Consider the following 25,579-nt stretch of genomic DNA (forward strand, 5'->3'; position numbering starts at 1 on the left):
TGCTGCAGGCGTTTATTGCGTGGCATGTGACCTAGCCCCCCCTGGTGTATAAATGTGCCCCCTGTGTATGCATCTATACATTACCTGTCCTGTGTCACCCACTGCGCAGTGCCCATCTGCCTGCTGCTTCCTGCTCCTCCATTTGCACGTCACATGCTGCAGGCGTTTATTGCGTGGCATCTGACCTCGCCCCCCCCTGGTGTATAAATGTGCCCCCTGTGTGTGCATCTATACATTACCTGTCCTGTGTCGCCCACTGCGCAGTGCCCATCTGTCTGCCGCTTCCTGCTCCTCCATTTGCACGTCACATGCTGCAGGCGTTTATTGCTTGGCATGTGACCTCGCCCCCCCTGGTGTATAAATGTGCCCCCTGTGTTTGCATTTATACAATACCTGTCCTGTGTCGCCCACTGCGCAGTGCCCATCTGTCTGCCGCTTCCTGCTCCTCCTTTTGCATGTCACATGCTGCAGGCGTTTATAGCGTGGCGTGTGTGACATCACCCACATGCTATACGCCGGCAGCGTGAGGCACAAATGGAAGAGGAAGAAGCTGAAGACAGATGGGTACTGTGCAGGGGGCAACATAGGACAGGTAATGTAGAAATACACACAGGGGCACATTTACACACTTTGTGAACAGCGCTGGGGGTTTCGTACTTCATCCCGATACGATATCGCTCACTGTTACCGCGCACAACCGATCAAACATGGTGGCCCGGCATCTTGCAGCATGTCTGTCGTCCCAAAATAAGTTGCATCGTCGATCAGGCATGCTCTTGGCGGCACCAATTTTCATCCAATTTGATAATAATTATCGAATTGGATGGTTGATCAGCTGCCAAGTCGGGAAAAGTATGGCCAACTTAAGTAAATCTCAATATGTGTTTCACTGGATGAAGTTTTCGTTGACTGACATAAAGTGAAAGAAATATAGATTCTTACTTACCTGGGACCTGTAGTCCTTCAGATCCCTCGCTGTCCTCCCAGTCTGCTCTATTATGTGCTCCTCCAAATCTCACGGGCTGGGCTACTGCGCATTTGCTGTCCTGGCCACGTGCCTCCTCAATTGCGCATCTGTGTCCTGGAGCATTCTGTGCATGCACATTTGAGACATTTTACAAACTGCGCATGCCCAGAACGCTGCTGGCCATGGGAACTGGTACAAGGAGGTGTGTGAAGCTGGCACAGGACATAGTGTGACAGCTGCCAGGGCTGTGGAGTCGGTCCAAAAATCCACCGACTCCAACTCAGTTTAGGATTCCACCGACTCCGACTCCTCAGTTTAGGATTCCACCGACTCCTCGACTCCGACTCCTCTAATTTGCATATTACAATTTTGTTGGTTAACAGTATGTAACGTGAAATTCGTCTCTTAACTGCCAACGCTTAGGAATTTTACAAGACAACTGAAGTGAGAAGGATATGTAGACTACTATATTTATTCCCTTTAGACTAAAACTAGTCCTTGGTAAGAGTACTTGTAAAAGGTACAAACCGGAACAAAGAACATCTATCAGGCCCTAGGCAATGTAAGTGTGGGTACATGTAAGAATGATGTGCAGGTACTCTGCAGGGGAATGAGGAGATTCTTCCTCTATTACACATTCTTCATGCACATTCAGAACAAGATTTATGGGTGACAGACAACACCTCTCTGTTCAATGTGCACAACATTCTCAGTGGATTCCCTGCAGCTCTGTGGGGAGTGCATATGTAGAGTATAGTACTAGTGTGTACCAATGTAAACCTGAGACAGATGAAATTAAAGTTTTATACATACCTGGGGCTTCCTCCAGCCCCCTTCAGGCTAATCAGTCCCTCGCTGTCCTCCTTCGCCACCTGGATCTTCTGCTATGAGTCCAGGTACTTGAGCCAGTCTGGTGTAGTGCGCATGCACACACTCCGCCGCCGGGAGCCTACTACACCTGCGCAGCACTATTGCGCAGGTGCAGAATGCTCCTGGCTGTGGAAGCGGCACGTAGCCAGACTGCACTGACTGGCTGAATTACCAGGACTCATAGCAGAAGATCCAGGTGGTGGAGGAGGACAGCGAGGGACTGATTAGCCTGAAGGGGGCTGGAAGAAGCCCCTGGTATGTATAAAACTTTCCTTTTCATCCGTCTCAGGTACCCTTTAATTTGTAGTCACCAAACCAAATTTTAACAACATATCAAATTATTTGATTTAATGAGCAAAGAGAGTGCATACATTTGCATAAACCAGCATCAATGCAGAATTATTTCCATCTCATTGACCATCTCTATTAGTGACACGGCTACACATCAGGCTTTATTCTTACAGCATAGATGTTATTTAGTATATATGAGATTCCTGTGTACACATCATATATACAGTCACAATCAGATATGTATATCTGACTTTAAAAATACGGGGACTGCTTTATTGAAGCAGCACAAGTAACTAATTTTGATTGGTTTATTTTATTTTTGTGGACTGAGCACAGCTATTACTGTATATATACATTATTTATGATGACTATTATCGGAGAAATAGAACATTTTATCATATTTTCTATTTTAATGACAGTTACAAATTCATTAGGAGTCGGAGCATTTTTTCCCCGACTCCAGGCACCCAAAATTGCTCCGACTCCACGGCCCTGACAGCTGCACAACAGAAACGACCTGGGGGACAGCAAGGCATCTGAAGGATTACAGGAGGCTGGAAGATGCCCCAGGTAAGTAACATTTAATGTCTTTCCCTCACTTTAGGTCTTCTTTAATTACTAACCTAATCCTACCATAGTCATAGTCTAATGTCCTACCATATTATTATTATGTATTTATATAGCACCGACATCTTCTGCAGCACATTACAGAGTACATAGTCATGTCACTGACTGTCCTCAGAGGAGCTCACAATCTAATCCTACCATAGTCATAGTCTAATGTCCTACCATATTATTATTATGTATTTATATAGCACTGACATCTACTGCAGCACATTACAGAGTACATAGTCATGTCACTGACTGTCCTCAGAGGAGCTCACACTCTAATCCTACCATAGTCATAGTCTAATGTCCTACCATATTATTATTATGTATTTATATAGCACCGACATCTTCTGCAGCACATTACAGAGTACATAGTCATGTCACTGACTGTCCTCAGAGGAGCTCACAATCTAATCCTACCATAGTCATAGTCTAATGTCCTACCATATTATTATTATGTATTTATATAGCATCGACATCTTCTGCAGCACATTACAGAGTACATAGTCATGTCACTGACTGTCCTCAGAGGAGCTCACAATCTAATTGTACCATAGTCATAGGCTATCATTCATAAAGGTGCAGTCGGTAAGGGGAATCAATGCGGGAAAACACAGCTGCCGGTATTTTAAACTTCTGGGTGGGCATTCATAAAAATGTATCCATGTGCGGTAGCAGTGCGGAGATTCCCCGAACTAGGCAGGCGGTAGGCTTGCAGAGACATGGAAGCTGCCAAGTTAACACATTTCTCTGTGTTCCGCTCTGCTGCAGCTGCCTGGGAGGTCTGCGTGTCTCCATTCACTTACATTGTTATCGCCACATTAGAGGGAGCGGTACTTCCCGACCTCACACCGCTTGCGGTGATCTTCATGAATTAACATTTTGCTACATTTGTTCCGATAATCACCGCACAAGGCGGTGATTTATCACTCTGCTCGGTAGTGTCATTTTTTCATGCGGAAAGAGCCTTTATGAATGCTGACTTTGCTAAGTGGTCGGTAAAGTCAGCTGTTTTAAAGAGAACCCGAGGTGTGTTTAAAGAATGTTATCTGCATACAGAGGCTGGATCTGCCTATACAGCCCAGCCTCTGTTGCTATCCCAAACCCCACTAAGGTCCCCCTGCACTCTGCATTCCCTCATAAATCACAGCAGTGCTGTGAGGTTCTGTTTACATCTGTAGTGTCAGTCTCAGCTGCTCCCCCGCCTCCTGCATAGCTCCGGTCCCTGCCTCCGTCCCTTCCCTCCAATCAGCAGGGAGGGAAGGGATGCAGGCGGGGACTGGAGTTCTGCAGGAGGCGGGGAGAGCAGCAGACTGACACTATAGAGATAAACACAGCCAGCTCTGACAAGCTGTTTGTCAGCAGCATGGCTGTGATTTATGAGTGATTGCAGAGTGCAGGGGGACCTTAGGGGGGTTTGGGATAGCAACAGAGGCTGGGCTGTATAGGCAGATCCAGCCTCTGTATGCAGATAATAGTCTTCAAACCCACCTCGGGTTCTCTTTAAGCATTTCCGCATGCGGAAATGCTTTATGAATGATAGCCATAGTCTAATGTCCTACCATATTATTATCACATATTTCTATAGCTCAGACATCTCCTGCAGAACTTTACAGAGTACATAGTCATGTCACTGACTGTCCTCAGAGGAGCTCACACTCTAATCCTACCATAGTCATAGTCTAATGTCCTACCATATTATTATTATGTATTTATATAGCACTGGCATCTTCTACAGCACATTACAGAGCACAGTCATGTCACTGACTGTCCCCAGAGGTGCTCACAATCTAATCCTGTCATCATATGCATCATATTTATTATTATGATGATGATATAGCACTGACATCTTCTGCAGCACTTTACAGAGTACATAGTCATGTCACTGACTGTCCTCAGAGGAGCTCACACTCTAAATCCTACCATCGTCATAGTCTAATGTCCTACCATATTATTATGTATTTATATAGCACTGACATCTTCTGCAGCACATTGCAGAGTACATAGTCATGTCACTGACTTTCCTCAGAGAAGCTCACAAACTAATCTTACCATAGTCATAGTCTAATGTCCTACCATATTATTATTATGTATTTATATAGCACTGACATCTTCTGCAGCACATTACAGAGTACATAGTCATGTCACTGACTGTCCTCAGAGGAGTTCACACTCTAATCCTACCATAGTCATAGTCGAATGTCCTACCATATTATTATTATGTATTTATATAGCACTGACATCTTCTGCAGCACATTACAGAGTACATAGTCATGTCACTGACTGTTCTCAGAGGAGCTCACAATCGAATCCCTGTCATAGCTCCACCCAAGCAACGCCCACATTCAGTTGCATGGTAACACTCAATTTGTTTGCGCTGGCCCTTCATTCCCCCAGTTGCTCCCCACCCGGCTACTTTTTCATGCCACCCGGCTGGAAAAAAATTCTGGGGAGAACACTGCATATGTATTGGGGGAGGGGTTTGGGGAGATGGGAATGCATCATTTCAGTATAATAGGGTGTATGTGAGGTGGGCACACATATAAGTGTAGTGGGGAGGGGTGTAGGAGTATGGGAATGCACCATGTCTGTATGCAGGGTGGGCACACATATAAGTAGTGGGGGGAATATGTCCTGTCAGTAGGGTAGTGGGGCACAGGAATGCACCATGTCAGTATATTAGGGGTGTATGTGGGGTGGGCACACATGGGAGAGGGGTGCAGAGGATGGGAATGCACCATGTCAGCATGTTAGGGGTGTATGTCGGGTGGGCACAGATACATGTACTGGGGGAGGGGTCAGGGTGTATTGGGAGAGGGAGGTGGGGGGATGGGAATGCACCATGTCAGCATGTTGGGGGTGTATGTGGGGTGGGCACAGATACATGTACTGGGGGAGGGGTCAGGGTGTATTGGGGGAGGGAGGTGGGGGGATGGGAATGCACCATGTCAGCATGTTGGGGGTGTATGTGGGGTGGGCACAGATACATGTACTGGGGGAGGGGTCAGGGTGTATTGGGGGATGGGAATGCACCATGTCAGCATGTTAGGGGTGTATGTGGGGCGGGCACAGATACATGTACTGGGGGAGGGGCTACACCTGTATATGTGACAGGGAAGCAGGGAGAGGCGCCCCCTGGTGGCAGTGGGAATACACAGGACAGACACTGACCTGCTCTGATTCCTCTCCTGGCTGATCTCTGCAGCAGACAAGAGGCGGAAGTGGTCATCACAGCTGCCCTCCCCCAGCTCCTGAGCCTTGTCCCCGGTCACTGGACGCCGCCATCTTGCCGGCTCCCTCTATGGAGGTGAATGGGAGGCGGCTCCGGTAACACCCCGGGGTCTCTGCCCGCCCTCCCTCCTCCGCGTATCGTGAAAGGGGGTGACGTCATTCCTGGAACGCACAACACGGAAGAGAGAGGGAAGAGTGTAAGCCGCAGGTGGAACGCATGTCCCGGAAATGGCGAGAAACGCTTCCGGTTTGTGGCTTCCGCCTGTTGTCTGGGCTGCAGGTTGGGTTAGGTGTGTGTACAGGTGAGAGGATGGGGGGGCGGACATTTCTGCTCACACCTCAGAGGGGGCGTGACTGGCAGAGAGGAAGAGGGCGTGACTAGCAGTGAGGGTAGAGGGGGACCCTGGCAGTGGAGGGGAGAGGTGAGTGGCAGTTGGAGGAATGGAGGTGAGTGGCAGTGGAGGAGGGAGGTGAGTGGCAGTGGAGGAGGGAGGTAAGTGGCAGTGGGGGGAGGGGGACCCTGGCAGTGGAGGAGGGAGGTGAGTGGCAGTGGGGGGAGGGGGACCCTGGCAGTGGAGGAGGGAGGTGAGTGGCAGTGGAGGAGGAGGGAGGTGAGTGGCAGTGGGGGGAGGAGGACCCTGGCAGTGGGGGGAGGGGGACCCTGGCAGTGGAGGTGGGGAGATGCGTGGCTGTGAGGGAGAGGAGATGAGTGGCAGTGGGGGGAGGCGGGTGACTTGCAGGGGGGGGGGGGGGCTGGGCGGAGCAGTGCTTTTCAGTGCCGCCATAGACTACAATAGGAATCACTCCTATTGCAGCGCTCAGTGAGTAACGTCGGCGCCGTTAGAAGACAGAGCCGAGGTTGCTTAAAAACACAATCATTCGGCCTCCAGCAATCACTGGAAGCCGAATTATATCATTCCCCCACTATCCATGAATTATTTCATTCCCTACCATCCATGGCGGCCTGGAGGGGGAATAGTAATTAAAACGGCCCGGACTTGTGCAGAAGCAGGATCAGAAAAGTTTACAGTAATGTCTCCAATGGCGTGTTCACCTACCATGTTTCTCCAAAAATAAGACAGTTTTTTTGCATCAAATGGTGTGCTAGGGCTTATTTTCAGGGGATGTCTTATATTTCTATGAACACACAAGTTCCTGTGCTGTGTCCTCCTGCCTTCCCCACTGTGCCGCCCCTTCCTCTGCTGGATCCAACTCTTGTGTGCCCCTGTGTCCCCCTTGTACCTTTAGTGTCCTCCAGGTGCCCCCTCTGTACCTGTGTCCTCCTCTATCTCCTGTCGTCCTGTGTTCCCTTGTCTTCTGCTGTGTCTTTCACTGTCCCCCATGTCCTCCTGGTGTCCCCCGGTATTTTCCTCTTACCCCCAGCTCCATGCTGCGCTGTACCTCATGTCCTCCTTGTGTCCCCCCAAATCCTCTTCTTTCCCCCAGCTTCATGCCGATGTGTGCCCGAGCTTCAGCCTATGGGGAAGAAGTACGGCAACTTGAGTTTTTACTGGAGCTGAAAATCTTGCAGGCGGGCCCATTACTCTATTATTGGGCCAATCACTGCACTCACTGAGTAGTAGGAAGTGCAGTGATTGGACCAATGACAGTGCCTTGGTCCTACTTTTTCCCCTTACTGCTGCTAGGACTTACTTTCGGGGTAGGGCTTATATTTCCAGCATGCTAAAAATTCCTGCTGGGGCTTACTTTCGGCGATGTCTTAATTTTGGGGAAAGAGGGTAGCCGAGGTCTCCAGGGGCGTGTTTACATAACAGAGGACTCCCAATGGCGCGTTCACCTGGGGGCTTCCAATGATGAGTTCTCATAGTGATCTCACCATAGAGTGCAGAGTGACTTTGTATATCACGCTGAGCTCATGATGAGTTTTATCTGGAGATTTCCTCCTGCGATGCGTTTCTCACATGGGATGATTGAGATCTCCATGATAATTCCTCCATCATTTCCTTCAGGTTCAGCAGCCAGACCTGTACAAAAGACATCATCAGATATGGAAGTATGAAAGAAAGGCCCTGCATCATGGTTGATCCAACCGTCTCAGTGAAGATGAAAGAGGACTTGGAAGAAGTTTCTGGAAGTATTCTTCAACTGACGTTGGAGATCATCTACACAGTAACTGGAGAGGTGAGAAATCCAACTTTATCACGTAGACCAGTGTTCCCCAATCCTTTCCTCAGGGCCCACCAACAGTGCATGTTTTGTGGAAATCCACAGAGGTAGTTGATCAGCTTTGCTGAGACACTAATTACCCCACCTGTGCATGTTTGCGGTTTTCTGCAAAACATGCACTGTTGGTGGTACTTGAGGACAGGGTTGGGGAACTCTGACGTAGACCATGTCCTGGAAACTGGTCACCGCACACTGCAGGGGATCATTGGGTTCTAGGAACTGGTCACCCCCTCCAGGCCGCCATGGACTTAGGTAAAGAATGTTGCTGGCGGCTGAATTGCGCTGTTTTTATAGTTATTTGGGCTCCATCTTTTGACGGTGGCCAAATTACTGTCTGAGCGCCACGATAGCTATAATTCACACTATGGCCTATATATATATGTTCACAGGTATAATTCCAACATGGCAGAAATAATGGAATATGATGACGATTTTGACCCAGCTGAGGTCACCCCGAGGACACAGTTCAGTGAGAGGGTAAAGATCAGATGCTCATGTATCTGCATTGTACACAGCATGCTGGGCAGCTTTTATGAGGGCTGTTTAGATAAATGCTCATTAGGCTCTTTGAAGCCTAAATTTATTATGGATGTAGGACACTCACTTTCACTTTTATCGATTGAGATTTGTGTTGCATTTGCTGATGGTGTAGCCTCCGTGGTTGTTTAAGGACAGACATAGAATCCAGTTATCTGACTGTCTTATGACAGATCTGAACCTCGGAGAGACTGAGGCTGGGCACTGTGTTCAGCAGCACTTCCTCATTATCGTATTCCTTACATAGTTTGGTGGTTCGTCAGGCCCATCAGGTGGGAAATACACTCTGAGGCTCATAAGCTTCCCCAGGTCCTCGCATCACTACACATAGAGTCTGGTATTTAGCAGGAAAAGCTGAAGTCTATTCTCTTCCATCTTACAGGACTACATGATTGTGAAGAAGACAGATGGCGGTGATCACATGATTGTGAAGAAGGCAGATGGCGGTGATCACATGATTGTGAAGAAGGCAGATGGCGGTGAGCACATGATGGTGAAGAAGGCAGATGGCGGTAACCACATGATGGTGAAGAAGGCAGATGGTGGTGATCACATGATGGTGAAGAAGGCAGATGGAGGTAACCACATGATGGTGAAGAAGGCAGATGGCGGTGATCACATGATGGTGAAGAAGGCAGATGGCGGTGATCACATGATGGTGAAGAAGACAGATGGGGGTGATCACATGATGGTGAAGAAGACAGATGGTGGTGATCACATGATGGTGAAGAAGGCAGATGGCGGTAACCACATGATGGTGAAGAAGGCAAATGGTGGTGACCACATGATGGTGAAGAAGGCAGATGGCGGTAACCACATGATGGTGAAGAAGGCAGATGGCAGTGACCACTTGATGGTGAAGAAGGCAGATGGCGGTTACCACATGATGGTGAAGAAGGCAGATGGCGGTAACCACATGATGGTGAAGAAGGCAGATGGCGGTAACCACATGATGGTGAAGAAGGCAGATGGCGGTAACCACATGATGGTGAAGAAGGCAGATGGCGGTAACCACATGATGGTGAAGAAGGCAGATGGCGGTAACCACATGATGGTGAAGAAGACAGATGGTGGTAACCACATGATGGTGAAGAAGGCAGATGGCGGTAACCACATGATGGTGAAGAAGGCAGATGGCGGTAACCACATGATGGTGAAGAAGACAGATGGTGGTAACCACATGATGGTGAAGAAGACAGATGGCGGTGATCACATGATGGTGAAGAAGGCAAATGGTGGTGACCACATGATGGTGAAGAAGGCAGATGGCAGTGACCACATTTTGGAAGCCTTCAGCAGGAACCAGGACTGTATTGTGATGACACCATGCCACTCTCTGATCCAGGAGGGAAAAAATGGGCAGAAGATCCTGGAGCTCACCAACAAGATCATTGAGCTGCTGACTGGACAGGTGGAGGTGTGACTATGGTACAGTAATACCAAAACATTACCTCACCCCGGCTGCCCTGTAACATGGATGGGGCTCTGTATGGCTGGATGTCCTGTTTACCTGACATCTGGTCATTAAAGACGAACTGTCGCGAAAATCTTAAAAGTTAAAACGCATACAAATAAGAAGTACATCTCTTCCAGAGTAAAATGAGCCATAAATTACTTTTCTCCTATGTTGCTGTTACTTACAGCAGGTAGTGGAAATCTGACATTATCAACAGGTTTTGGGCTAGTCCACCTCTTCATGGGGGATTCTCAGCATGGCCTTTATTCTTTATAAAGACATTCCCTGAAAAAGATTTATACAAAGATGCTGGCCAGCCTCCCTGCATGCTGCACACTTTTTTGGCAGTTGGACGGAGCAACTGCCATTCACTAAGTGGTTTTAAAAATAAAGAAATCCCAGAGAACCCCCCATGAGAAGATGGGCAAGTCCAAAATCTTTCGGTAATGTCAGATTTCTACTACCTAGGCCTTGATTCATAAAAAGCAGTGCGATAAAAAAAAATCTTGTCAGGAAAATACCCAACTCTGTATTTTCCCGGTCTGTGTGCTAATTCATACAGATTTCCCCAGCTGCCGTTTAAGGTCGGTAAATGACCACAGCCCATTGAGCTGTAGAATACAGCAGTGTGGCGATATCGCTCTTTTGCCCTGCACAGACGACTCACACAGACTTTCCCTGCCTGCACAGACGACTCACACAGACTTTCCCTGCCTGCACAGACGACTCACACAGACTTTCCCTGCCTGCACAGACGACTCACACAGACTTTCCCTGCCTGCACAGACGACTCACACAGACTTTCCCTGCCTGCACAGACGACTCACACAGACTTTCCCTGCCTGCACAGATGACTCACACAGACTTTCCCTGCACAGATGACTCACACAGACTTTCCCTGCCTGCACAGATGACTCACCAGATGACTCACACTGACTTTCCCTGCACAGATGACTCACACAGACTTTCCCTGCCTGCACAGATGACTTGCACAGATGACTCACACAGACTTTCCCTGCCTGCACAGATTACTCGCCAGATGACTCACACAGACTTTTCCTGCCTGCACAGATGACTTGCACAGATGACTCACCAGATGACTCACACTGACTTTCCCTGCACAGATGACTCGCACAGACGTTCCCTGCCTGCACAGATGACTTGCACAGATGACTCGCCAGATGACTCACACAGACTTTCCCTGCCTGCACAGATGACTCACACAGACTTTCCCTGCACAGATGACTCACACAGACTTTCCCTGCACAGATGACTCACACAGACGTTCTCTGCCTGCACAGATGACTTGCACAGATGACTCGCCAGATGACTCACACAGACTTTCCCTGCCTGCACAGATGACTCACACAGACTTTCCCTGCACAGATGACTCACACAGACGTTCCGTGCCTACACAGATGACTTGCACAGATGACTCGCCAGATGACTCACACAGACTTTCCCTGCCTGCACAGATGACTCACACAGACTTTCCCTGCCTGCACAGATGACTCACACAGACTTTCCCTGCACAGATGACTCACACAGACGTTCCCTGCCTGCACAGATGACTTGCACAGATGACTCGCCAGATGACTCACACAGACTTTCCCTGCCTGCACAGATGACTCACAGACTTTCCCTGCACAGATGACTCACACAGACGTTCTCTGTCTGCACAGATGACTTGCAAAGATGACTCGCCAGATGACTCACACAGACTTTTCATGCCTGCACAGATGACTCACACAGACTTTCCCTGCCTGCACAGATGACTCACACAGACTTTCCCTGCCTGCACAGATAACTTGCACAAATGACTCGCCAGATGACTCACACAGACTTTCCCTGCCTGCACAGATGACTCACACAGACTTTCCCTGCCTGCACAGATGACTCACACAGACTTTCCCTGCCTGCACAGATGACTCACACAGACTTTCCCTGCACAGATGACTCACACAGACGTTCCCTGCCTGCATAGATGACTTGCACAGATGACTCACCAGATGACTCACACTGACTTTCCTTGCACAGATGACTCACACAGACGTTCCCTGCCTGCACAGATGACTTGCACAGATGACTCGCCAGATGACTCACACACTTTCCCTGCATGCACAGATGACTCGCCAGATGACTCACACAGACTTTCCCTGCACAGATGACTCACACTGACTTTCCCTGCACAGATGACTCACACAGACGTTCCCTGCCTGCACAGATGACTTGCACAGATGACTCGCCAGATGACTCACACAGACTTTCCCTGCCTGCACAGATGACTCGCCAGATGACTCACACAGACTTTCCCTGCCTGCACAGATGACTTGCACAGATGACTCACCAGATGACTCACACTGCCTTTCCCTGCACAGATGACTCGCACAGACGTTCCCTGCCTGCACAGATGACTTGCACAGATGACTCACACAGACTTTCCCTGCCTGCACAGATGACTCACACAGACTTTCCCTGCACAGATGACTCACACAGACTTTCCCTGCACAGATGACTCACACAGACGTTCCCTGCCTGCACAGATGACTTGCACAGATGACTCGCCAGATGACTCACACAGACTTTCCCTGCCTGCACAGATGACTCACACAGACTTTCCCTGCACAGATGACTCACACAGATGTTCCCTGCCTGCACAGATGACTTGCACAGATGACTCGCCAGATGACTCACACAGACTTTCCCTGCCTGCACAGATGACTCACACAGACTTTCCCTGCCTGCACAGATGACTCACACAGACTTTCCCTGCACAGATGACTCACACAGACGTTCCCTGCCTGCACAGATGACTCGCCAGATGACTCACACAGACTTTCCCTGCCTGCACAGATGACTCACAGACTTTCCCTGCACAGATGACTCACACAGACGTTCTCTGTCTGCACAGATGACTTGCAAAGATGACTCGCCAGATGACACACACAGACTTTTCATGCCTGCACAGATGACTCACACAGACTTTCCCTGCCTGCACAGATGACTCACACAGACTTTCCCTGTCTGCACAGATGACTTGCACAGATGACTCGCCAGATGACTCACACAGACTTTCCCTGCCTGCACAGATGACTCACACAGACTTTCCCTGCCTGCACAGATGACTCACACAGACTTTCCCTGCCTGCACAGATGACTCACACAGACTTTCCCTGCCTGCACAGATGACTCACACAGACGTTCCCTGCCTGCATAGATGACTTGCACAGATGACTCACCAGATGACTCACACTGACTTTCCTTGCACAGATGACTCACACAGACGTTACCTGTCTGCACAGATGACTTGCACAGATGACTCGCCAGATGACTCACACACTTTCCCTGCATGCACAGATGACTCGCCAGATGACTCACACAGACTTTCCCTGCACAGATGACTCACACAAACGTTCCCTGCCTGCACAGATGACTTGCACAGATGACTCGCCAGATGACTCACACACTTTCCCTGCATGCACAGATGACTCGCCAGATGACTCACACAGACTTTCCCTGCACAGATGACTCACACAGACTTTCCCTGCACAGATGACTCACACAGACGTTCCCTGCCTGCACAGATGACTCACCAGATGACTCACACTGACTTTCCCTGCACAGATGACTCACACAGACGTTCCCTGCCTGCACAGATGACTCGCCAGATGACTCACACACTTTCCCTGCATGCACAGATGACTCGCCAGATGACTCACACAGACTTTCCCTGCACAGATGACTCACACAAACGTTCCCTGCCTGCACAGATGACTTGCACAGATGACTCGCCAGATGACTCACACACTTTCCCTGCATGCACAGATGGCTCGCCAGATGACTCACACAGACTTTCCCTGCACAGATGACTCACACAGACTTTCCCTGCACAGATGACTCACACAGACGTTCCCTGCCTGCACAGATGACTCACCAGATGACTCACACAGACTTTCCCTGCACAGATGACTCACACAGACGTTCCCTGCCTGCACAGATGACTTGCACAGATGACTCGCCAGATGACTCACACAGACTTTCCCTGCCTGCACAGATGACTCACACAGACTTTCCCTGCACAGATGACTCACACAGATGTTCCCTGCCTGCACAGATGACTTGCACAGATGACTCGCCAGATGACTCACACAGACTTTCCCTGCCTGCACAGATGACTCACACAGACTTTCCCTGCCTGCACAGATGACTCACACAGACTTTCCCTGCACAGATGACTCACACAGACGTTCCCTGCCTGCACAGATGACTCGCCAGATGACTCACACAGACTTTCCCTGCCTGCACAGATGACTCACAGACTTTCCCTGCACAGATGACTCACACAGACGTTCTCTGTCTGCACAGATGACTTGCAAAGATGACTCGCCAGATGACACACACAGACTTTTCATGCCTGCACAGATGACTCACACAGACTTTCCCTGCCTGCACAGATGACTCACACAGACTTTCCCTGTCTGCACAGATGACTTGCACAGATGACTCGCCAGATGACTCACACAGACTTTCCCTGCCTGCACAGATGACTCACACAGACTTTCCCTGCCTGCACAGATGACTCACACAGACTTTCCCTGCCTGCACAGATGACTCACACAGACTTTCCCTGCCTGCACAGATGACTCACACAGACGTTCCCTGCCTGCATAGATGACTTGCACAGATGACTCACCAGATGACTCACACTGACTTTCCTTGCACAGATGACTCACACAGACGTTACCTGTCTGCACAGATGACTTGCACAGATGACTCGCCAGATGACTCACACACTTTCCCTGCATGCACAGATGACTCGCCAGATGACTCACACAGACTTTCCCTGCACAGATGACTCACACAAACGTTCCCTGCCTGCACAGATGACTTGCACAGATGACTCGCCAGATGACTCACACACTTTCCCTGCATGCACAGATGACTCGCCAGATGACTCACACAGACTTTCCCTGCACAGATGACTCACACAGACTTTCCCTGCACAGATGACTCACACAGACGTTCCCTGCCTGCACAGATGACTCACCAGATGACTCACACTGACTTTCCCTGCACAGATGACTCACACAGACGTTCCCTGCCTGCACAGATGACTCGCCAGATGACTCACACACTTTCCCTGCATGCACAGATGACTCGCCAGATGACTCACACAGACTTTCCCTGCACAGATGACTCGCACAGACTTTCCCTGCACAGATGACTTACACAGATGTTCCCTGCCTGCACAGATGACTTGCACAGATGACTCACCAGATGACTCACACAGACGTTCCCTGCACAAATGACTCACACAGACGTTCCCTGCCTGCACAGATGACTTGCACAGATGACTCACACACTTTCCCTGCATGCACAGATGACTCGCCAGATGACTCATACAGACTTTCCCTGCACAGATGACTCACACAGACGTTCCCTGCCTGCACAGATGACTTGCACAGATGACTCGCCAGATGACTCACACAGACTTTCCCTGCATGCACAGATGACTCGCCAGATGACTCACACAGACTTTCCCTGCACAGATGGCTCACACAACAGACTTTCCCTGCACAGATGACTCACACAGACTTTCCCTGCACAGATGACTCACACAGAAGGCTCTCTGCATAGATGACTCACACAAACTTTGGCTCCCTGCACTTTGCATTGTTAACACCTCACCAGAGGTGTCGGTAACTTGTTAAAGGAGAACTGTAGTGAGAGGGATATGGAGGCTGCCATATTTATTTCCTTTTAAGCAATACCAGTTGCCTGGCAGCCCTGATGGTCTATTTGCCTAAAGAAGTGTCTGAATCACACCAGAAACAAGCATGCAGCTAATCTTGTCATATCTGTCTAAATTTGTCAGAAACACCTGATCTGCTGCATGCTTGTTCAGGGCCTATGGCTGAAAGTATTAGAGGCAGAGGATTAGCTGAATAGCCAGGCAACTGGTATTGCTTAAAAGGAAATAAATATGGCAGCCTCCATATACCTCTCACTACAGTTCTCCTTTAAGACTCCACCAGAGGTGTCGGTAATTATCCTCAGGCTTACCACATGTTGAAGGCTCTATGAATTGACATTTGCTGACAATTTACTGACATGTGTTGGAGGTAACTACAGCCAAGTCGGTAATTTATCTCCCTGGTCGGTAATGTCAGCTTTTCGTGCGGTAACAGCCTTTATGAATTGACACATTTCTAAGTGGTCGGGAAAGTCTGCTGTTTTCAGCATTACCGCTTGCGGGAATGCTTTAAGAATTGAGGCCTTACTATAAGTGACAGCACCACCGGAGAAAGGTAATTTATGGCTCATTTTATGGAAGAAATGTACTTCCTATTTGTATGTGTTTACATGTATTTTCAATTTTAAGATTTTTGCGACAGATGTCCTTTAAAGGATGCCCGAGGTGGCATGATGAGATGGACAGGTACAGCGCCAATCATACAAATAACTAGGTTGTGTTCCTTTTCTTCTACCTGAAATAGTTAAACATCAGGGCCCATATGCAATTAACTTTTTTTCGAGTTTTTTCCAAAGATATGTTTTCAAACATATCAATAAAATGGCTTTCTAAATCACCAGCAAGCAAAAAAAAAATACTTAAGGGCCCAAACCCACTAGAAGCCTTTGCTAAGCCCTAGTGGTTTGAAAAGCTAATGCAATGCTGTGGGGGATTTTTATAAAACCACATTGCTGAAGTGGGATCACACCCATAGCATTACACCCAAGCTTCACTATGCACATTTCCTCCTTCCGGCCTGAAAGAGAAAGTGTGCTCAGTGAGGCTTGCAACGTGTCCAATAGGACGTGTGCAAGATGTTTGGCGCGCAGGCAGGAAGACGGAATTATGGGTAAATAACTCATTATCTTACAGCTGCGGCAATTAAACCTCATTTTCATTAGGAATTTGAGTCCTTACAGACTTGTGAGCCCATCCCTGGCTGTGTATACTTTCTGGATGCGCTGTATACTTGTTTATCTCATCTGCTTATTTTCACCGCGGGCTTCCTTTACCCCACCATGCTCAGCCTTCACCTTGTACTTATAATATTAATATTTAATACTGCTGTCTTCTTTATATCTTCTACGCTTCTTTTGTACAGGGCTCAAGGTGGTGATGTAGGTGTATAAATAATATTGCTTATCTTGTCCTTAGGTGAATGCAGATGTCACACCTAGATGGACACATGGTGAAGACCACCATTGTTATGGATGTTCCCGACTAATAGGTAAGTGTGCTCTCTCTGACCCTTGCTCTTAGTAAAGGCGTGAGGTCTTGGGGAAGACCATTATTGTTATGGATGTCCTAGATTAATAGGTAAGTGTGCTCTCTCTGACCCTTGTTCTTAGTAAAGGTGTGAGGTCTTGGTGAAGACCACCATTGTTATGGATGTTCCCGACTAATAGGTAAGTGTGCGCTCTCTGACCCTTCCTCTTAGTAAAGGTGTGAGGTCTTGGTGAAGACCACCATTGTTATGGATGTTCCCGACTAATAGGTAAGTGTGCGCTCTCTGACCCTTGCTCTTAGTAAAGGCGTGAGGTCTTGGTGAAGACCACCATTGTTATGGATGTTCCCGACTAATAGGTAAGTGTGCGCTCTCTGACCCTTCCTCTTAGTAAAGGTGTGAGGTCTTGGTGAAGACCACCATTGTTATGGATGTTCCTGACTAATAGGTAAGTGTTCTCTCTCTGACCCTTGCTCTTAGTAAAGGCGTGAGGTCTTGGTGAAGACCACCAATGTTATGGATGTTCCCGACTAATAGGTAAGTGTGCTCTCTCTGACCCTTGCTCTTAGTAAAGGCGTGAGGTCTTGGTGAAGACCACCATTGTTATGGATGTTCCCGACTAATAGGTAAGTGTGCGCTCTCTGACCCTTCCTCTTAGTAAAGGTGTGAGGTCTTGGTGAAGACCACCATTGTTATGGATGTTCCTGACTAATAGGTAAGTGTTCTCTCTCTGACCCTTGCTCTTAGTAAAGGCGTGAGGACTTGGTGAAGACCACCATTGTTATGGATGTCCTGGATTAATAGGTAAGTGTGCTCTCTCTGACCCTTGCTCTTAGTAAAGGTGTAAGGTCTTGGTGAAGACCATTATTGTTATGGATGTTCCCGACTAATAGGTAAGTGTGCGCTCTCTGACCCTTGCTCTTAGTAAAGGCGTGAGGTCTTGGGGAAGACCACCATTGTTATGGATGTCCTAGATTAATAGGTAAGTGTGCGCTCTCTGACCCTTGCTCTTAGTAAAGGTGTGAAGTCTTGGTGAAGACCACCATTGTTATGGATGTTCCTGATTAATAGGTAAGTGTTCTCTCTCTGACCCTTGTTCTTAGTAAAGGTGTGAAGTCTTGGTGAAGACCACCATTGTTATGGATGTTCCCGACTAATAGGTAAGTGTTCTCTCTCTGACCCTTGTTCTTAGTAAAGGGTCATATCACTTCTAGGTTGTGAGATACATTGACCAGAATTTGAGTTAAGCTGTGTTCACACTGCACATAAAATGGAACGAATCATCATGGACGCGAACAGATCTTATGCAAAGCGATAAGATAACTCATTTAGAGGGTCACTCCATCCAGAATGACTTCAGTGGCTGCAAGATACTGTAAAGTTTTTCTGTCTCATTGACTCTTATGGTGAGACATCTGTATCTGTGCACTGCCAGCTCTTCATGCCTGCCACACCCATTACAGGCCACACCTCCCTTAATGCCTGCCACACTCATTACAGGCCACACCTCCCTTCATGCCTGCCACGCCCATTACAGGCCACACCTCCCTTCATGCCTGCCACACCCATTACAGGCCACACCTCCCTTCATGCCTGCCACACTCATTACAGGCCACACCTCCCTTCACGACGGTCACGCCCATTACAGGCCACACCTCCCATCACGCCCATTACAGGCCACACCTCTCGTTACACCCATTACAGGGCACACCTCCCTTCACACCTGTCACACCAATTACAGGCCACACCTACCTTCATGCCCGTTACACCCATTTCAGGCCGCACCTCCCTTCACACCTGGCACACTCATTACAAGCCACACCTCCTGTTCCATCATTGTGTTTAGTTTTATTATCGGTGAAGAATAGCATCCAGAGGTGTGTGGGTACACAGGTAAGGGCTCCGGGCCTCTCGCTGTCTTCAGAAGATGCAGGAAGCTCAGAGGTGGCGCACCATAATCCATTTCTAAGATTTCCATTTTAATAGCCTTAAAGAGAATCTGTAACACCCCCCCCCCCCTCCCCCGGGGTATACTTACCTCAGGAGAGAGAAGCCTCTGGATCCTGAGGCTTCCCCCATCCTCCTCAGCCTCAGGGATCCAGCGCTGGCTCCCCTAAAACCACAGCCGACAAGGAGACGCAGTAATGCCTGCAATATTTACCTACCTCGATCCTGCACAGACGCAGCAGCGGCTCTCCACCCAGGCTCTGCCAGAAATAGCCGAGCCATATCACCGCAGGGGGCGAGTCACCTGCATGGTACAGCAGACCTGATCGGAAAGCCGCTACTGTGCCCACGCACGAATGTGTTAGGTAATTATTTACCGGTGTTTGGAGGCTGCCAACGCCGGATCCCAAAGGGGGAAAGAGGACGAGAGAAACCTCATTAGGATCCAGAGGCTTCCCCCCTCCCAAGGTACGTAGCCCCTGGGGGAGGGGTTTGTTACAGATATATCATGGAGTAAGTTTTGTGGAGCTTTGTAACTTGTCTAATCTTCCAACAGGTTCCCATCCCAGGACAAAGCTGCTCTGCATAAAAAATGAGGGTGCTGTTGTCTACAAAGAAGATGCCTGCAGGCAGATGTTATTGGACAACTGGACTCAGACTGATACAAACGAGAGAGTGGAATCGGGATCCAATGAAAATGGCATACTCGCAGCTAGCCCCACGTCAGTGGAGCAGAGACCCCTCAGAGCTCCGTTTATCAAGGAGGAACTTGTGTCTGATGGAGAAGATGGCTTCATTAATGGTCCTCCGTCTGGTGCTGAGATAGATTATATAATTACATATATCAAAGGGGAAGACGATTCCTGTGACGAGGACACTCTGGCAGATACCTTCACGCCTAGACAATATGCTTCTATCTGCAAAAGAGGTGGAGAGGAGAACATGACCGTCACGTACACCAGCTCGGATAAAAAGGGCACCAGACCTTCCACCTCCCACCACCAGTTCCTGGAAGATGCCGAACTGATGCACAGCTTTGCCGAGTGTGAGAAATGCTTCACCTGCAATAAACACCAGCGGATTCACATCCGGGAGAAACCATTTGCTTGTTCTACCTGCGGCAAATTCTTCACCACAAACTCCAACCTTGTGGCTCACCAAAGAATCCACACAGGAGAGAAGCCGTTCTCTTGCTCAGAGTGCGCCAAATGCTTCACCAGCAGCTCGGACCTGGTCAAACACAAGATCGTTCACACGGGCGAGAAACCCTTCCCCTGTTCTTCCTGCGGAAAATGTTTCACCAACAAGTCCAATCTCATCAAACACCAGAGAATCCACACAGGTGAACGGCCATATTCCTGCCCTGACTGCGGGAAGAGGTTCACCAGCACTTCTCACCTTGTTACGCATCGTAGAACTCACACCGGGGAAAAACCGTACCCCTGCCCCAATTGCGGGAAGTTCTTCAGTAATAAGTCTCATCTCGTAGAGCACCAGAGGATTCACACGGGAGAGAAACCTTTTACCTGTTCTGAGTGCGGAAAATGTTTTACACAGAAGAGCAATCTGAACAATCATCTGAGAATTCACTCTCGTGGAAAGACTGTCAGTGGTCACCAGGATAGTGAACATGTCCCAATGTCCTAAACAGACAGCAGAATACTTCACAAAGTGTACGTTAGACAGGCCTCCAAATAATCAACGTAGAATTGCCTGGCTGTCCAGAAAATTGTAAATCATCTTGGTGGATGTTCAGAGGAATTGTTGCCTTCAGGTAACTGTTACGGAGGAGTGTTGGGTTCCCAGCCTTCAGATCCTAGAGAACCGTCTACAGATGTCTAGGTCCACAGTTTGGCGCTTGAACAGAGTATCCTGGCTATCTGTCTGCAGCCTCAGAAGATGTAGAGGACCATCACATAAGTCATTCTGGATGCCTGAAGTCAGATCTAGACACCTGAAGGCTGATTTGATGTCCAGCCGTAAGACAGACCTGAGTTTATGAATAGCTTAGTTACACGGCAGGAATTTAGAAAAATGCCATTCTTTATAAACCCAACAGCTATTACGGTACCAGTTAAGGGTTTGGGCACTTTCCCGTGTAATGGCTTCTCTTTATTGTGAAGACTTCAGAACAGTGAAGGAATGCACACGGAATTATGTAGGAAAAAAACACATTAAACCATCCAGATCATGTTTTATAGTTTAGATCCTTCAAAGTGGCCACCTTTTGTCTTGCTTTGCACACTCTTGTCATCCTCTCAGTCAGCTTTATGGCGTAGACATCTGAAATGGTTTTCTTGAAGGAGCTCCCAGAGGCACTGAGCACTGTTAGATGTTTGCCTCCATTCTGCAGTATACATCATTCCAAACTATCTCTACTGGGTTTAGGTCGGGTGATTGTGGAGGTGGTGTCATTTTCCCTTCCAAATTTAAACAAGACGTAACCCCACTAATCAAAAAACCCTCTTCGGACCATACTGCCCTCTCTAATTACTGTCCAGTATCACTTCTCCCCTTTGCCTCCAAACTGCTGGAACACCACATCCATTGAGAACTGTCTGACTTTCTGTTTACTAACTTAGGCCCTCCCCTTTCTGCAGAAATGGTCACCATCAAAATTGAAAATGACCTCCTGGTTCCAAAACCCAAAGGCCAATTTTCCTGCACTAATACTTCTCGACCCTTCATCTGCCTTTGACACTGTTGCTCATTCTCTGGTTCTCCAGCCACTCTTGTCACTGTGTATCAAGGGCCTAGCACATGCTTGGATTTTCTCCTACCTGTCTGAAACATTATTTCACTGTCTCCTATTCGAATACTACTCCTCTCCACGCCCAATTTTTGTTGGTGTACCACAAGGCTCTGTTCTTGGACCTCTGCTCTTTTTCATCTACACTCCCCATGCCTCCTGATTAACCATGCGCCACCAGTAAGATTGCCGGGTGTAGGCAGCGTATGGCAATTTTACTGGTACTAACACTGGGAGAGCACCATCTGTTAACACATCGGACCCACGCGCATTACCGGGTTAACGTGTTTTGCAATGGTAATGGGAGTTGCACTATTAGGTTAATGGGCAGTTAGTATCGGTAAAATTGCTATGTGCACAGATTTCCTCCAGTCTGATGCCCATTCCTTGTTTATTTTTTAGGGGGGACCCAAGCAGTACTTTCTGCAGTTTTTTTCCCTCAGTTGTGCTTCTTAGAAACAATTTGATCATGACGGTCGGAGTCACGCAGTGCCCTGTTAAACAGTCGATGTTGACATCTGTCTTCTACTTGAACTCTATAAAGCTCTAATCTGTGCTGCTGTTCATGTATGGGTGTTTGAGACTGGTACATTTATTGAACTTACTGTATTTACGGACCGTATGATGCTTCTGACCATAAGACGCACCTAGGTGTAGAGGACAAAAACCAGGGGGAAAAAATAAATATATCTATATAGATATAGATCCTCCTCTGCATGGGCTCAGTACAGGTAGTCCCCACCATTGCGGTGGGTTGGAGGTTGGCATTGGCAGGCAGTCACAAGTCAGGAACTATAAGACACATTGACCTTTTTTCACACTTTCGGGGGAGAAAAACTGAGTCTAAAGTCCCAAAAAATACAGTATCTTCTACAGAACAGGTAACTCTTGGTCTTCTGTCCTTGATGGTTTTCACAACTGCATTTGAGGATACATCCAAAGTTGTTGAAATTTCCAAGACAGATCGACCTTCATATCTTAAAGCAATGAAGGTCTGTCATCTCTCTTTGTTGCATGGTTCTTGCTGTAATATGGAGAGGAGTAGTACTCTAATGGAACTATTTACATACCCGCTATCACTGGAAAATACGCCTGATGTTCTCAAACACAGTAAAATCATCCCTCCAAGATGGATAGTCCATTGCAAGACATTCCACAAATCAGCTCATGACAAGGCACACCTAGTGAAAGCCATTATAGGTGGCTACTTCATGAGCCTGACTGAGATAATGCCAACCGTGTCAGCATCTGCGACCAAAGCAAAAGGTGAATACTGCAAAGGACAACTGTAACGAGAGGGATATAGAGGCTGCCATATGTAACTCCTGTTACTCCTGCCATATGTAACTCCTCTGGACAGTTTTAAAAAAAGGCTTAAAACTCACCTCTTTTCCCGAGCCTTTGAGACTGCATAATGCAGGGTCACAGCGCTTTGAGTCCCCAGGGAGAAAAGCGCTATATAAATATTATTGTTATTGTTATTGTTGTTATACAATACCAGTTGCCTGGCTGTCCTGCTGATCTCCTTGGCTGCATTAGTGCCTGAATCAAACATCAAGGGCTCGATTCACAAAGCGGTGCTAACCCAGTTAGAGACTTTAGGCGTGATAACCATTGCATCACGCTGGTGAAAAGCCAGTTTAGGCGTGATAAGTTTAGGGGTGATACGTTTAGGCGTGATAAGTTTAGGCATGCTAAGTTTAGATAAGTGTAGATAGCGTGCAAAGTCCCGCACGCAAAGCAGCGCCATTAAACTATGCTTAGTACACCAGACTTTGCTAGCGCAAAACTTTTGATCAGCTGTGCACTGCGGTGCTAACCCAGTTGGTGCTTAAACTTATCATGCCTAAACTTATCACACCTAAACTTATCACACCTAAACTTATCACACCTAAAAGGGCTTTTCACCAGCGTGCTAACTGTTAGCACCGCTTTGTGAATCAGGCCCCTAATCTGCATGCTTGTTCAGGGGCAGTTGTTAAAGGTATTAGAGGCAGAGGATCAGCAGGACAGCCAGGCAATGTGCATTGTGTAAAAGGACATACATATGGCAACCTCCATATCCTTCTCCCTTCAGGAGTCCTTTAAAGGATCCATAATATACTGTAAAACACGTGGAAGTTCAGACGAGGCTTTAGGAGGTGTGTGGTTGGGTCTGCAGCTGTTGGAAGCCAAGCTCAGAGCTACATGTTCAGGGTGTGGGCCACTGTTCTAGTCCACGCTGAGACCTCCCATGCAGTTTGTGCTCCTCACATTGGAGACTTTATGCACCTCTTAGATCGACCTTCTCCAGAAGTATTTTAGTACCTGTATTATTTTGTAATGATTTGTGGAAGTTGTTCTGAAAAGAATAAACTTTTAGTGTGTTTTTGTATAGCAGTGTATTAATATCTGTCGGTCCCTGGGGGTTTGTCCAATCACAGTGGAAGGCCTGTGTTATGGCACAATGTTAGCTGAGCCTTGTTCCTCTGGCTGAGGCCTACAGATAATGTTCAGGCCAGGCATGTTTTATCTGTCGGTCCCTGGGAGTTTGTCCAATCACAGTGGAAGGATCATGTTATGGCACAATGTTAGCTTAGCCTTGTTCCTCTGGCTGAGGCCTACAGATACGCCAGGCATGTTTTATCTGTCGGTCCCCGGGGGTTTGTCCAATCACAGTGGAAGGAACGTGTTATGGCACAATGTTAGCCTAGCCTTGTTCCTCTCTGGCTTAGACCTACAGATATGCCAGGCATGTTTTATCTGTCGGTCCCCGGGGGTTTGTCCAATCACAGTGGAAGGCCCGTGTTATGGCACAATGTTAGCTTAGCCTTGTTCCTCTGGCTGAGGCCTACAGATACGCCAGGCATGTTTTATCGGTCGGTCCCCGGGGGTTTGTCCAATCACAGTGGAAGGAACGCGCTATGGCACAATGTTAGCTGAGCCTTGTTCCTCTGGCTGAGGCCTACAGATACGCCAGGCATGTTTTATCTGTCGGTCCCCGGGGGTTTGTCCAATCACAGTGGAAGGACCGTGTTATGGCACAAGGTTAGCTGAGCCTTGTTCCTCTGGCTGAGGCCTACAGATACGTCAGGCATGTTTTATCTGTCGGTCCCCCAGGAGTTTGTCCAATCACAGTGGAAGGACCACTTTATGGCACAATGTTAGCTTAGCCGTGTTCCTCTGGCTGAGGCCTACAGATACGTCAGGCATGTTTTGTGGTATAACATTTCCATCTCACAGCACAAGTAACCCCAATACTGAACATGGCAAATTGTAATAACTGGGTTAGTAAATGAGATCTGGCTACCACTAGTGCTAATGCCCACCTATTCATTGAGTTTCGGATCATGCAGGCAATGGCAGAGTTGAGTTGTCTGTAGTAAGGTAAGTCTGAGCACTGAAGGATATGGGAAAAGGCTGCAGTGAAGGACAAGGATGGCCACCGACCAGACATAGAAAATCAGGGGACTCCCAGTGTGCAGCTATGTTAGACTAGTGTGAGTCCTATCCACTAG

The 25,579-nt window shown here is 48.1% G+C and overlaps 1 protein-coding gene across 1 annotated transcript; it reads left to right on the forward strand.

Annotated features, from left to right (window-relative positions):
* Positions 1 to 6,204: 6,204 nt before the first annotated feature.
* Positions 6,205 to 24,440, forward strand: LOC137535574 (uncharacterized). The gene is made up of 5 exons (XM_068257424.1): positions 6,205 to 6,270; positions 7,939 to 8,110; positions 9,075 to 10,109; positions 17,317 to 17,389; positions 19,890 to 24,440. Exons 2-5 carry the CDS (start codon positions 7,985 to 7,987, stop codon positions 20,978 to 20,980), a joined length of 2,325 nt encoding a protein of 774 aa, XP_068113525.1. The 5' UTR covers positions 6,205 to 6,270; positions 7,939 to 7,984; the 3' UTR covers positions 20,981 to 24,440.
* Positions 24,441 to 25,579: the final 1,139 nt, after the last annotated feature.

The sequence above is a fragment of the Hyperolius riggenbachi genome, chromosome 10 (assembly GCF_040937935.1).
Source record: "Hyperolius riggenbachi isolate aHypRig1 chromosome 10, aHypRig1.pri, whole genome shotgun sequence".
In the NCBI taxonomy this organism is placed as follows: Eukaryota; Metazoa; Chordata; class Amphibia; order Anura; family Hyperoliidae; genus Hyperolius; species Hyperolius riggenbachi.

Bases quoted from the DNA above. Each gene is read 5' to 3' on its own strand.
- LOC137535574 (XM_068257424.1), top strand. From the start codon at position 7,985: ATGAAAGAAAGGCCCTGCATCATGGTTGATCCAACCGTCTCAGTGAAG. The intron at 10,110-17,316 runs GTGTGACTATGG...TCTTGTCCTTAG, and splicing joins TGCTGACTGGACAGGTGGAG to GTGAATGCAGATGTCACACC. The intron at 17,390-19,889 runs GTAAGTGTGCTC...ATCTTCCAACAG, and splicing joins TGGATGTTCCCGACTAATAG to GTTCCCATCCCAGGACAAAG.